General features: G+C 37.1%; 1 protein-coding gene across 2 annotated transcripts in view; it reads right to left on the bottom strand.

Moving 5' to 3' along the window:
- Window positions 1-16,101, bottom strand: part of TBCK (TBC1 domain containing kinase) — a 261,067-nt gene that overhangs the window by 71,610 nt on the left and 173,356 nt on the right. For both annotated transcript variants that reach the window (XM_033214930.1, XM_033214929.1), the window contains one exon: window positions 1,217-1,392. In XM_033214930.1, the coding sequence (XP_033070821.1) occupies window positions 1,217-1,392 (176 nt within the window). The remainder of the gene's footprint in view (window positions 1-1,216; window positions 1,393-16,101) is intronic.

Below are 16,101 nucleotides of genomic sequence, written 5' to 3' on the forward strand. Positions count from 1 at the left end.
CTCCAAATTCAGAAAAATAGAAAGTAGCAACTTTTCACAAAATGATGAGAATATATCTTTGAAATTGTGGGCTCTCAAATTGTACTGTCAGAAACCAAAGATTTTATGAATTACTTAATAAAGTCTGTAAATTATAATTCAAATTTCATTTCAAAAATTGGAATTGAAAATATGAACATGAAAACTTATTGCTGATTAAGTAGCCTTAATCCAAAACTCTAAAATCTGAAATGCTCCAAAATCAAACTTTTTGAGCAACAACATCAGGCTCAAAGGAAATGCTCATTAGAGCCTTTTGGATTAGATATTCTGAACTGGTAAGTATATATATAATGGAAATATTCCAAAATCCTAAAAAATATGAAACCTGAAACACTGTCACAAACATTTTGGACACAGGATACTCAACCTGTATATGCCAATTTTAGCATATAAGAAACCATTAACCTGCTAACCCTCCTTTATAGCATTTATAGTTACTAAATGCTATAAATTTGAACTTATGAAGCAAATCAGTTATAATAAAATTCATTTATATTTTATATATTGAGTTTCTAAGAAATATTTTAAGACTTGCTCTGTTTTTAAACAAAGTGAAAACCATTTATCTATATTCTAGAAAATACACAAAGAATCTGAAGAGAATGAAAATAAAGGAAGAAGAGACTGAGCTGTTACTATTTTTAGCTCTTCACACTCCAATGCCAATGAAACCCACTGGATGTTACAGTATGTTCAATAGCAAAATCTTTGCAAATAATACTTTGTAGTTAGTGAAAATACATGTTCTATGTAAGCCAGTGTTTTGAAAATTATAATGAACACAAGGTCAATGTTGAGACGTAGCAAACTTTTTCTCTAGGCTATGAGGTAGAACAGGTGTATACTTACTCTTCATCGTTGCCACAATTCCTATCTATAGCATGAAGGATTCAAATGCCTTCAAGAATAGCAATATACACTAGAGAAACACAAAAAGCAAGAAAATATTCTAATATTCTGGTGTTGTTTGGAAAATATCATAAGGTCTCTGGCATGTAATGTTATCTTATAAAACCTTATGCAAGACCATTCTGACATCCAGTTTCAGAGTAATTTAACTACTTGAATTCAGAAGAATCCCAGAATTTTTTTTTTTAACCACGCACCATTTAAATGAAAGGATGCAATATAAATAAGGAGTACCACCCTTTAAAACAGCATATGCAAAGGATACTCTTCACTATTCCGGATGTCAACCACCAGGAGCTTTGGTTTACTGGACTTTGTTTTCTTGGTGGGTGTTTTGAAGTGGCCTGTCATTGTGAGCTCACACAAGTCAATCAGGTCCTCTGCTGAAATCCGTGGTGATACTTCTGACTTTAGGTCATTTAATGGGATGGATTCTCTTGACTGAAAAAAAAAATGTACAAACAAAAATATATTGAGAATATCATAGAAAAACAGATTATCCCCAGTAATAGAATATCTTGATACCAAACAATATAGCATATAAGAGAAGAGGAAACTATCTAATTTTCAGTGTATTGTGTAATTCAGTGGTCTCCAACCCCCCGGCCATGGACTGGTACTAGTCCATGGCCTGTTAGAGACTGGGCTACACAGCAGGAAGTGAGTGGCAAGCGAGTCAGCAAAGTTGCATCTGTATTTACAGTTGCTCCCCATTGCTCCATTACCGTCTGAGCTCTGCCTCCTGTCAGATCAGTGGTGGAATTAGATTCTCATAGGAGTACAAACACTGTTGTGAACTGCATATGTGAGGGGGTCTAGCTTGCATGCTCTTTATGACAGTCTAATGCTTGATGATCTGTCACTGTCTCCCATCACCTCCAGATAGGACCATCTAGTTGCAGGAAAACAAGCTCAGGGCTCCCACTGATTCTACCTTATGGTAAGTTGTATAATTATTTCATTTTATATTACAATGTAATAATAATATAAATAAAGTGCATGATAATGTAATGTGCTTGATTCATCCTGAAACCATCCCCCCAACCCCAAACCCAGTCCATGGAAACACTGTCTTCCAGGAAACTAGTCCCTGGTGTCAAAATGGCTGGGGACCGCTAGCGTAACTGATTCTTTACTATTGAGGTTTACTTCTTTATTATTTACACCTATAGGAAAGTATTATTGTTTTGATTGACTGCAAGTTCCTGACTCAAACATGTAGAAAGAGATGAGGCAAAGTTTTCTTTATGAGAGTGCTGTGTCTTTAGAAAAAACAGCTCTTTTTTTTTTTTTTTTTTGAGGCGGAGTCTCCCTCTGTCGCCCGACTGGAGTGCTTGCACTGCAAGCTCCGCCTCCCAGGTTTACGCCATTCTCCTGCCTCAGCCTCCCGAGGAGCTGGGACTACAAGAAAAAACAGCTCTTTTAAGTACATTTCACTTTTCTTTAAATATAAATTACTGTTGTTTTGAATTGCATTAATTTTAACTCAGGTAATATGAGAAATTGCACTGTAATTAGGCATATATAGTAATTAAAGAAACTGGTTCTAATATATGTATTGGACTTTTATAATATAATTTATGTTATATATAAATGGTTGAGTGGAAACTTGATTCTCAGAGATGAATAAAGAGCATCCTAATGATTTCTTAAATAGTAAACCAAACTAACAATGTGTCTTAACTGTGAAGGAGGTAAACTCAAGACTCCAGGCTATCAAACCCATCCACTGGTTTGTGTCTATGATATGGCATAAAAATGATTCAGACTAAGGGCTGTTTACAATTATTCTCTATGTTTCTTAGCAGAAAGAAGGATGAGCCTTCCCCCATAACAGGCAATGCAATACAACACAACTAAATTCAACACAAATTTATTGAGCACTAGTGATCTCTTGAAATCTTATGTGACATGACTTGAGAATTTAAACACTTCAAAAAATCAAGTGATTAAAATATAAGGATTCAAAAAAGTTTTCATTTATATGTTTCATAAGTTATCAAAATAGTCTAATAATTATCTCATTTACTCATTTTCTCTTTTTTCTCAGTTGTATTGTGGAATTCTACACTTAGAATGTCCATTTTAGAATTTCTAGGTAAGAAAAAATAAACCACACAAATCATTTACCAGACAGATTTATTTTTAAAAAATGGTTTTCAATTGGAGTTTGATGTCAGCTCTCACCCTGTGGGTCTCCTCAGTTGTACTCTGAATTCTTCAGTGGTAAAGTGCTTGTTCTCTCATTTCATCAACTTTCAAATAGAAATGGAAATTGCTAAGCTTTATGGGGTTATGGCTTTCAATAAAAAATAGGCATTAAGCATCTTAATTTTTTAATATTAAGAATTAAAGCTACTTAAACATCCTGAAATTAAAAGTGCTTCAGAAAGATTAAAGAGTTTTGAAATCAGCAAGCCATACAATCAATGCTTCCATCTCCTTTTTCATTAGATTGCAATCTCTACAGGTATTTTTTCCAGCCTTCACATGAAGTCATACATTTATGAAGATAAAATAAAGAACTTTTTGATTAACCTAGTTCCACTTTTGGTCATTTTGTGATGAATGTGGCATTTCAAACTGAAGTTTCATCTGAGTGAAAAGAGTGCCCTGACTAATGAAGACGAGGATTTGTCCAAAGTATTTTCTATGAAGAACTGACTGATTTAAATAAAGATTTGACCTCAGGATTGGTTCCAATCAAATGCGTCATATGGGAGGAGTTTTTCAAAGGAAAGAGTATTACTATATGAAATGGTAAGAAGAGAAGGAGAGGAACTGCTGACAAATTTAAATGTTCTAAACTTCCATGAATGTGTATGTGTAAAGAACTTTAATGTATACAAGTTCTTCTGCAAATTAATTTTAGGAGATTAGTAAATTAAATTTAGAACAAATTATACTACTTTGCTTTATGAAGAAAATAATTACAATATGAAAAACACAGAATTTAGTTTTTCATAGTTTTATAAGCAAATTTACTATTCATTTAAAATTTCCACTTAGAGGCATACAAGTAAAACTGCACAATTTTTGTCTTATTTAGTATTATAGATATTGTGTGTCTATATCACATTTTCCTTGTGTGAATGGGGGTTTCAAATTCATGAGACTTTGTTTATGGGTAATGGACAAGATTTAGGATAATTATAAAACAACACTGGAAATGTCCATCAATTTATCATTTCTGCCCAAAAGCCTTTATATACACTGCATGTTAAGCTTAGATGTCCACCCAGAAATAAATCCATGTATTTACAGCAACTGATTCTTGACAAAGCTGCCAAGAACTTTCAGTAGGGGAAGGGACAGTCTTTCCAATAAATGGTACTAGAAAAACTGAATATCTATATGCTGAAAAATGAAACTAGACCCCTCTTACTACATGCAAAAATCAGATAAAGATGAATTAAAGACTTAAATATAAGACCTGAAACTATAAAGTTACTAGAAGAAAACATTGTGGAAATGCTTCAGGACATTGGTCTGGGAAATGATTGTTTGGATAAGACCTCAAAAGCACAGGCAACAGAAGCAAAACTAGACATAGAATTACATCATTCTAAAAAGCTTCTTCACAGCAAATAAAACATCTCAGTAAAGGGACAACTTACAGAATGGGAGAAAATATGTGCAAACTCTCCACCAGACAAGGGATTAATAGCCAGAATATATAAGGAACTCAATAGCAATAATAAAATAATCTGATTTATGAATGGGCAAATGATCCGAATAAACACTTCTCAAGACAAAATATGCAAATGGCCAAAAGGTACATGGAAAAAAAAAAAGGTCAACACCACTAATCAACAGAGAAATGTAAATCAAAACCACAATGTGGTATCATCTCTCCTGGGTTAAAATTGCTGTTATCAAAAGGCAAAAAACATGGATGTTAGCAAGGATGTGGAGAAAGGAGAATGCTAGTACTCTGTTGGTGGGAATGTAAATTAGTATAGCCACTTTGGAAAACAGTATGGAGATTGCTCAAAAAACTAAAAACAGTTGCACCATATGATCCAGCAATCCCACTGCTGGGCATATACCCAAAAGAAAGGAAATGAGGATATCAAAGAAATATGCACTCTCATGGTCATTACAGCACTATTCACAATAGCCAAGAATCAGAACCTAAATGTCTATCAACGGATGAATAAAGAAAATGTATATTTATTAATATACACAATGAATTACTATTCAGCCATTAAAAAAGAATGAAATCCGGCCGGGTGCAGTGGTTCATGCTTGTAATCCCATTATTTTATTGTGCCACTGCACTCTAGCCTGGGTGACAGATCAAAACTCTATCTCAAAAAAAAAAAAAAAAAAAAAGAATGAAATCCTATCATTTGCAGCAAAATGGATGGCATTGGAAGTCATCATGTTAAGTGAAATAAGCCAGGCACAGAAAGGCAAATATTTCGTGTTCTCAATCGTACATGGAAACTAAGTAAGTTGATCTGATGAAAGTAGAGAGCAGAACAGCAGTTGCTGGGAAAGGTGGACAGGGTGGGTTCGGGACATAGTGGGAGAGTGGTGGGGTGGAGGTGGTGGTGTTGTGGGAGATGGGGATGAAGAGAGACTGGTTAATGAATATGGAAATACAGTTAGACAGAAGGAATAAGTTCTAGTATTCAATAGCACAGTAGAGTGACTATAGTTAACAATAATTTATAGTGTATTTCAAAAGAACTAGATTTGAAATATTTCCAACACAAAGCAATGATAAAGACTTACGGAGTAAATCTATATAAAGTATTTAGAATGGTGTCTGACAAGATATGTGCTCTATAAATTTTTATCTTATACCTCTTTTCTCACCCCTCACCATCTAGCCCCTTATGCTTTAGCATTAGCACACTACTTGCCTTTTCATGCCATTGTGCCTTTGCACATGTTGTTCCTTCTGCTTAGAAAGCCACAACCTGTCCATCTAATAAATCCCTGCTTGCCTTTCAAATCTCAGTTCAAACACTACTTTCTCTGTGAAGAAAGCCTTTCTTTTTAACTCCTAAGTTTCTCTTCTATGTCTTCACAGGTATCTGGTATACATCTTTATTATAATGAGATGGGTCATTTCCCACTAGACTAAAAGCTTCTCACGCATGAGAAAAATTATTTTTATACCTTGTTTTCCTCAGGACACAGTGTATTATCTGACACACAGAAAGTATTAAGATATATATACTGATTATAAAGGAATAAAATAGAATTTCCAAATTATCTACTTTTCATGAGTAACTTTGTGCTATGAGGTATGTATATGTTACCAAAACAATGTGGACATACCTCTATTACAGTAATTACTGTTTGTGAGATATTATCTATTTCTCCACTTGACTTACAATCAGTCTCCTTGAATGGAGGTTCCATGTGTTTTCATATTTGTATCTCCAAAAGTTAGCACAAGGTCTGGCACAAAAAAACTCAATGGATATTTGAAAAATGAATGAATGAGTGAATAAAACATATGAATAAATGATTCTGCAGAGCAGAATCAATTCTTATGTCTGGATTATCAGACAAACTCTTCAGGGATGCCAAGTCATCACACGCTCTCTGGCATCTGAGCACCATGATGGTTAATAAAGAACACTAAAATGTATGTCTGCCTCAGTAATTTGTCAACAAAGTCATTTTTTGTTTCCTCAGCTGAAAAATTAGAGATGACAGTTGCTACCATATAAAGCTCTCAAAACTGTGCTCTAACTGAAAGAAGTTGGGTGGGCATGGTGGCTCATGCCTGTATTCCCAGCACTTTGGGAGGCCAAAGCGGGCAGATCACAAGGTCAGGAGATCGAGACCACACTGGCCAATGTGGTGAACCCCATCTCTACTAAAAATACAAAAATTAGCTGGGTGTGGTGATGCATGCCTATAATCCCAGCTACTCAGGAGACTAAGGCAGGAGAATTGCTGGAACCTAGGAGGCAGATACTGCAGTGAGCTGAGATTGTGTTACTGCCCTCCAGCCTGGCAACAGAACAAGACTCCGTCTCAAATAAAAAAAAAAAAAAGAAGTTATGTGAATATAAAGAAGGCCAAAAAACCACAAAATATCCCAAACTATCTTTAGGAAAATAGGCAACATAATTTAATAATAATAAATATATCAATGAAGGGAAAAACAGACAAATATTAGAGTTGACATTTTGGGGAAAACAAAAAGCAAAGTTCAAAAATCTGTAAATGGACTGTGAGCGTGCATGTGTGTGTGTGAGAGGGAGAGAAATTACAAATCAGAAAAACTGTGTTTTTATATTCTTTCTCTTTCTCATTTTTAGTCATATTATGAGAACATATATAAGCATACAGAAATATTTAAAAAATAATATAATACTCTGTACAATTCTACAGTAATACATTAAAAAATATTGATCCAAATATTCCCCAAAGAGTAGAAAACCTCAGAAAAGCTATATGTTCATAGGCCTAAGTACACCTGAATAAACTGAGGTGTGTGCATGTGTGTGTTCACGTTTGTGTGTGTGTGTGTATGTGTTCAAAAGTCATAGAAAACCTTAATAGGCCTTTTTAAATATAGTTAAAATTTTAAAGTTTTCAAATGATTACGTTGAAGAAACGTGACAAGCACAATTTTTTCCCCAAACAATTCTATCTCATTTTCAAAGTATAGGGAATTCTCATGATATAATAACTGCTCAAAGGCAAAAAAATTATTGAAAAGTGCCCTAGGCCATTTTATTTATGAAGCTGCCTTAAGCTAATATTTAGACCTGACAAGGATAGCACTATACACACACCCCACCCAATATTCCTTAGAAAAACAGATTTTAAGGCTCTAAAAACTGTAAAGGCTGAATGCAATAGTGGTTTTTAATACTTCCATAAAAATGACTTAGGACATATTTCAGGAATGAAAGATGATTCAATATTAGGAAAATTTTAAATACAGTTCATCAACTTAATTGGTCAAAGGATACAACTATGTAATCACCACTATAAGTTACCTAAGGCCAGATGTGATACAAATTCACATCGACTCCCAATTATAGAAAAAGAAAACCCCATTGTAGACGTATATCAGAAGAAAACTTAATTAGAATAATGAAACATGTTTTTTGAGACAGCTATTCTTTATCATAAATATTTGACATTCTACTTATCAATGAATCACTAGAAGCAGAGTTATTGAAATCAAGATGTATATAGTCTTAGAAAACCCAGAATAATCCGAGGAAAATCCAGTAAAACTGCAAAGAATTTCATTAGGGTTTAGTTACGACATACACACAACAAAATGATTAGCTTTTCTATATGGCAGCAGTAGTCAGAAAATATAATAGGCAAAAGCTTACATTCATTATATCAAAATATTCATCCAAAATAAACTACCTAGAATTAAGCTTATATTTAAAGAAAATGAAATAGTTTCATGCAAGACATTTGAAAAAATGAGGAGGGGGATATTAGATGCTTTCTAGAAAGATTCAATATTATAAGAACTTTGTTTTTCCTTAGGGCAATATATATATATTATAAGTGTAATCAAAATCCTAAAATGAATCTTTTTTTTCTATTTTGAAACTTAAATTTTGAAGTTTATTTGACAAACTAAATAGACAAAAATGCCAAGAAAATATTGGAAAATAAATAAAACACAATGTCATATATTAAAACTGTATAAAGTTAATACTGTATGATATTGCATCAGGAAAGACTAAAAGATTAATTGGATATAATGGAATGCACAGAAGCAGACTCAAATACATATAAATATTTGGAAAAGAAAAGGATGTCATGTCAAATCACTGGGTGATTGGAAATGGCATCATTCTATTATTTTATTCTTTATTATTTAGAATATAATAGTGGGATAACTTGTTAACTGGAAGAAAGTAAAACTGTGTTTCTATCTTACATAATACAGAAAAATGATTTATATAGACTAAGCACTTATTTTATTTCAATTTCTGGGATACATGTGCAGGATGTGTAGGTTTGTCACATAGGAAACATGTGCCATGGTGGTTTGCTGCACCTATTGATCCATCACCTAGGTATTAATCCCTGCATGCATTAGCTATTTATGCTGATGCTCTCCCTCTCTCCATACCCTGGACAGGCCCCAGTGTGTGTTGTTCCCCTCCATGTGCCCATGTGTTCAGTTCCCACTTATAAGTGAACATGCGGTGTTTGGTTTTCTGTTCCTGCGTTAGTTTGCTGAGGATAATGGCTTACAGCTAGATGAAGCACTTCTTAAGTACAAAGAAATGAAATCACAAAAGAACAAGAAAAAGTATTGATGACTTGAAACATTTACGTGTATAGCAAAGATGAATTCTTAAAGAAGAGTAATGTATGTGAATAAAACAAATTTAAGATCTCCTTAATATAAACAGAGTTCTTGTAACAAATAAAATCCTGCTTAAAAAAAGGGGGAGATACAAACATATACTTGACAAAAGAAGAAACATAAATAGGTAATAAAAATGTTTTACCTCATTAATAATCTCAGAAATACAAATAAGTATTTACAGTCATAGAAATACAAAAAGTAGGTAAGTATTCTGGTTATCTTCTGTTTGCCCTTCCAGACTCACTCTCCACTGGTCTCCACCTTGCTTTCTGTCCTAGGTGGCAACCTGTTTAGACTGTGTCAAGAGGGACTTTCAATCCTCTGGCTTTAAACTGGGTACAGACAATGCGGAGAGTGAGGTCACAGTATTCATTCCCCTAGTATATTAGCTTTGTTGTGTCCCTTGACCAAAGGTCACTGTGCTTCTCAAGATAGTGCTCTCTACTTGACTCTCTTATCCATCTTCTGGTAACCACTTATTCCCTTAACTAGGGGTGGTAATAGGTCTGTAACTAATATCCATAATTTACTCCATTATCTCTTTCATTTTCCCCCAAACGTACCATCTTGTAATTACAATCTCTAAATAAATTCATTTTAAGTATCTTAATTTGACGGTACTAATTTTTGATGATGGAAAGAGATACCTACTGAATGTATAAATCAACATAAACTTTCTAGAGAAAAATGTATAATATGTATTAAAATATGCACATCTTTTAATCTAGAAATTTCTTAGAAATTTGTTCTATGGACCGTTACACATTATACAAAGTTGCACAGAAAAAACATTTATCAAACACACTGTTTTTCTTCAATTGTGAAAAACAAAAATGTTAATACACAATAAAAGAGGATAGAACAAATAAATAGCACTGAACCCATGTAAAGAAATCCCATTCACCAATTAAAACTATGTTTAGAAAAAATATTTCCTAATGAAGAAAATGTTCAGGATATATTATTAAGGGGATATTATATATTACCAAGGGAAAAAAGACCCTGCAATACTATACATTAATTATGGACCACTTTGGTGCTAAATACACACAAACACACACACACACCACAGAAACTGCAAAAGTGGTTATTTCTGAGTAGTGGAATTAATTTTACTTCTTTTTTTTTTTGAGACGGAGTCTCGCTCTGTCGCCCAGGCTGGAGTGCAGTGGCCGGATCTCAGCTCACTGCAAGCTCCGCCTCCTGGGTTTACGCCATTCTCCCGCCTCAGCCTCCCGAGTAGCTGGGACTACAGGCGCCCACCACCTCGCCCGGCTAGTTTTTTGTAATTTTTTGTAGAGACGGGTTTCACTGTGTTAGCCAGGATGGTCTCGATCTCCTGACCTCGTGATCCGCCCGTCTCGGCCTCCCAAAGTGCTGGATTACAGGCTTGAGCCACCGCGCCCGGCCTAATTTTACTTCTGTTCTTCCTGATTTTCTGTGTTTAGATTTTATTCACTAATGATGAGCTATTTTTGAATAATTAAAAACATAAAAATATGCAATTTGTTTTCAATCAGCACTATTAAACTCTCTTCCATACTTCATAACTATGAATCTAATTGTTTTAAGATAATTCTGGGCCGGGCGCGGTGGCTCAAGCCTGTAATCCCAGTATTTTGGGAGGCCGAGGTGGGCGGATCATGAGGTCAGGAGATCGAGACCATCCTGGCTAACCCGGTGAAACCCCGTCTCTACTAAAAAAAAATACAAAAACTAGCCGGGCGAGGTGGCGGGTGCCTGTAGTCCCAGCTACTCGGGAGGCTGAGGCAGGAGAATGGCGTGAACCCGGGAGGCGGAGCTTGCAGTGAGCTGAGATCCGGCCACTGCACTCCAGCCCGGGCGACAGAGCGAGACTCCGTCTCAAAAAAAAGAAAAAAAAAAAAGATAATTCTGATGAAATGTTTACAGCAATGTAAAAAGACTTTCCAAATGAGAAGTCATGACTATACTTATAATAGGTAATCATATCTGGCACTGAAAAACATGCAGAGATGTTAAAAAAAAAATATTATTTTTAAATTCAGACTGATATGGACTAGCTGTGTCCCTACCCAAATCTCACCTTGAACTGTAATAATCCTCACATGTCAAAGATAGGGCCAGGTGGAGATAATTGAATCATGGGGGTGGTTTCCCTCATGCTGTTCTCATGGTAGTGAATAAGTCTCATGAGATCTGATGGTTTTGTAAATGGGAGGTCCCCTGCACAAGCTCTTGCCTGCCGCCATGTAAGATATGACTTTGCTCTTCATTTGCCTTCCACCATGACAGGCCTCCCAAGCCATGTGGAACTGTGAGTCAATTAAACATGTTTCCTTTATAAATTACCCAGTTTGGGGTATGTCATTATTAGCAGCATGAAAAAAGATTAATACAGTAAGCCAGGCACAGTGGCTCATGCCTGTAATCTCAGCACTTTGGCAGGCTGAGGCGGGCAGATCACCTGAGGTTGGGAGTTTGAGACCAGCCTGACCAAGAGTGAGAAAACCCGTCTCTACTACAAATATAAAAATTAGCTGGGTGTGGTGGCTCATGCCTGTAATCCCAGCTACTTGGGAGGCTGAGGCAGGAGAATTACATAAACCCAGGAGGCGGAGGTTGCAGTGAGCCAGGATCGCATCACTGCACTTCAGCCTGGGCAACAAGAGCAAAACTCTATCTCAAAAAATAAATAAATGAATAAAAATACACAAACTGATACCAGTAGAGTGTGGTGCTGCTGTAAAGATGCCCAAAAATGTGGAAGTTTGGAACTGGGTAACATGCAGAAGTTGGAACAGTTTGGAGGGCTCAGAAGCAGACAGAAAAAGGTGGGAAAGTTTAGAACTCCCTAGACACTTGTTGAATGGCTTTGACCAAAATGCTGATAGTCATATGAAAAATAAGGTCCAGGTTGAGGTGGTCTCAGATGTTGATAAGGACCCTGTTGGGAACTGGAGTTAAAGATCACTCTTGCTATGAAAAGTGACTGGCAGCATTTGCTCCTGTACTAGAGATCTGTGGAACTGTGAATATGATAGAGATGATTTAGGGTATCTGGTGGAAGAAATTTCCAAGTTGTAAAGCATTCAAGAGGAAGCAGAGCACAAAAGTTTGAAAAATTTGAAGGCTGACAATGTGATAAAAGAAAAACCAATTTTCTCGGGAGAAATTCAAGCCAGCTGCAGAAATTTGCGTAAGTCATGAGGGACCAAATGTTGATCATCAAGACAATGGGGAAAATGTCTCCAGGGTATGCAGGAGATCTTCACAGCAGCCCATCCTATCACAGGTCTGGAGGCCTAGGAGCAAAAAATGGTTTTGTGGGTGGGTCCCAGGGCCCCACTGCTCTATGAAGCCTCATGATATGGTGCCCTGCATCACAGCTGCTTCAGTTCCAGCCCTGGCTAAAGGGGGCCAATGTACAGCTCAAGCCTGTTTCAGGGGGTGCAAGCCCCAAACCTTGGTGGCTTACATGTAGTGTTGGGCCTGTGGTGCACAGAAGTGCACTGAAGTCAAGAATTGAGGTTTAGAAATATCTGCCTAGATTTCAGGGGATGTTTGAGACACCTGGATGTTCAGGCAAAAGTTTGCTGCTGGGACAGAGCTCTCATGGAGAACAGCTATAGAGTACTGCCTAATGGAGCTGTGAGAAGAGGGCAACAGTCCTCAAAACCTGAGAATGGTAGATCCACTGACAGCTTGCACTGTCAGCCTGGAAAAACCACAGACACTCAATGCTAGCTCATGAAAGCAGCTGAGAGTGGGGCTGTACCCTACAATGCCAGAGGGGCAGAGCTGCCCAAGGCTGTGGGAGCACACATTTTGCATCATATGACCTGGATGTAAGACATGGAGTCAAAGGAGATCATTACGGAACTTCCAGTTTAATGACTACCTTACTGGAGCTTTAACTTGCATGGGACCTGTGGCCCGTTTGTTTTGGTCAATTTCTCCCCTTTGGAATGGGTGTATTTACCCAATGCCTGTACCCCACTGTATCTGAGAAATTACTAACTTGCTTTTGATTTTACAGGCTCATAGGCAGAAGGGACTTGCCTTGTCTCAGATGAGACTTTGGACTGTGTACTTCTGAGTTAATGCTGAAATGAGTTAAGACTTTGGAGGACTGTTGGGAAGGCATGATTGGTTTTGAAATGTGAGGACATGAGATTTGGGAGGGGCCAGGGACAGAAAGATATGGTTTGGCTGTGTCCCCACCCAAATCTCACCTTGAACTGTAATAATCCCCAAGTGTGAAGGGGATAGGGTCAGGTGGAAATAATTGAATCATGGGGGTCCTTTCCCCCGTACTGTTCTCATGGTAGTGAGTAAGTCTCACAAGATCTAATGGTTTTATAAATAAGAGTTCCCCTGTACAAGGTCTTGCCTGCTGATATGTAAGATGTGACTTTGCTCCTCATTCACTTTCCACCATGACTGTGAGGCCTTCCCAGAAAATGGAACTGTGAGTCAATTAAATCTCTTTCCTTTATAAATTACTCAGTCTTGGGTACATCTTTATTAGCAGATTGAGAACAGACCAATACACAGATAAAGTCTAAAAATGATAAAAAGAGATCATTAAATAGGACAGGCTTTCATGCATTCAAGGCTGGAAAACACACAAAAGATAACATACACAAGTCAATAAAAAATGTTTTAGGTTCACTGAAATGTTTCATTGGTAAGACCTACTCTACCATTTGCATGAAGAAATTTTTAAATAAACTGATGCTTATCTACACTTTCACAAAACATATTTAGAATTTAGAGAAAAGGGCCCATTGGCTACATATAAGAATATTTAGGCTGGGTGTGGTGGCTCACGCCTGCAATCCCAGCACTTTGGGAGGCCAAGGCAGGCCTTGGTCACTTGAAGTCAGGAGTTCAAGACCAGCCTGGCCAATATGGTGAAACCCTTTCACAACCAAAACTACAAAAATTAGCCAGGCGTGGTGGTGGGCGCCAGTAATCCCAGCTACTCAGGAGGCTGAGGCAGAAGAATTGCTTCAACCCAGGGCGTGGAGGTTGCAGTGAATGCAGATCATGCCACTGCTCTCCAGCCTAGGTGACAAGAGTGAGACTCCATCTCAAAAACAAAACAAAAAGCTGACTAGGTACTAAATAGTTTGTTTCAGCATAATGACAGTACACTTTTTGTTTTGAGGACAATGTATAAAAGTAAAACAGGTTTTTTAAAGTGACATATAATGTTTCTAGGAGGGAAACTAGATTAACAGAAAACATGCTAATGACCACAGAGCCAGGTACACTAACAGCTTAAATTCCTTATATTTCATTTGCATACTCCATGGTAATTATAATAGCATCCTGCCCAGAGAAGGTGCTAAAAGGTTTCATAAACGAATGTAAGCATAAAAGGATGCTGAGTGACCGGGTGCAGTGGCTCACACCTGTAATCCCAGCACTTTGGGAGGCTGAGGCATGTGGATTACAAGGTCAGGAGATCGAGACCATCCTGGCTAACATGGTGAAACGCCATCTCTACTAAAAATACAAAGAATTCGCTGGGCATGATGGTGGGTGCCTATAGTCCCAGCTACTCAGGAGGCTGAAGTAGGAGAATGGCACGAACCCGGGAGGCAGAGCTTGCAGTGAGCTGAGATTGCGCCACTGCACTCCAGCCTGGGTGACAGAACGAGACTTTGTCAAAAAAAAAACAAAAACAAAAACAAAAAAAACAAAGGATACTGAGTGATGTTGTCTCTAAAAGGCTCTAATATGCTAGCCTGCTATAAGTGAAGCTACCAACAAAAGCTGTCCAAGGACTAACTGAGAAGGGACAGAGTGACTCTGCTGCTTCTGAGTATCACCCCAGCATCCCTTCTCCTCCTAGCCTATATAAGGAGATAGGTTAGGGGAAGTGGGTAACTGACTTTGTGGAAAACACAGTATTCAAGATACGATGTATCTCCATTCCCAACCTACACGTTAGAGGAGCAGGTATTTTTAGCCACTCAAATTCTCCCCTTGCAAGGCAAATGTGGAGTAGCTCCCAGGACAATCATTGTAGAGATTTGGGCATACCTAAAAGAAGGGGTGGGTGACATTCTACACTGCAGTGGAATGTCTACTTCAGCAGAAGACATTAATTTACTTTGTACCTCTCTGAGCAGGTGAGAATAGGGAGAGAGATGGTAGTACTGAGAGAGTGGGGGGTAGGCACCTATCTTCGTGACTTTTCTTTCCTAAGCTGTAAAATGAGAATGATGCTGCTCCCCTATTTACCTCACAAAAATACTGTGAGAATCAAACAGTACAATCAATCTGAAGTACTTGGTAGACTGTAATAAAATAAGTTATTAAAAACTGGATCCCAAATGAAGCAGCTTTAATTTCCCGGTAAAATTATCTTAATATCATCTAAATTTTGAGTAAATCATTAATTGACAAATATTTGGTGAATTAGCCTGTGCTGGCCATTTTGAGAAAGATGAAATATCATTTCTACCTCAAAGACTCCATAATCCAGTTGGGAAGGCAAGATTAACAGGAATGAATTCGTAATAAAAGTATACAATAATAATAGAAAATATATAAATATTTTGTATACAATAAATGTATACTTGTATAAATTTACTTACTCATTTCAGTCTTACAATAATCCTGAGGGAGGTTCTATTATTTTACTCATATTATAGATAAGGAAATTCAGGTGCAGAGAGGACCTGCCAAAGGCAATATAACAGTAACAGAGTCAGGATTCAAATTTGGTCAGTCTGGCTCTGGAGAATGAGCACTTAACCACATCATTACCCTGCCTCTCTTGTAAGATTCCATGTATGGAACCAAAGGTATATACTTTGAGAACTCAGGGAAAG

The sequence above is a fragment of the Trachypithecus francoisi genome, unplaced genomic scaffold (assembly GCF_009764315.1).
Source record: "Trachypithecus francoisi isolate TF-2019V2 unplaced genomic scaffold, Tfra_2.0 Lachesis_group1, whole genome shotgun sequence".
NCBI classification, from domain to species: domain Eukaryota; kingdom Metazoa; phylum Chordata; class Mammalia; order Primates; family Cercopithecidae; genus Trachypithecus; species Trachypithecus francoisi.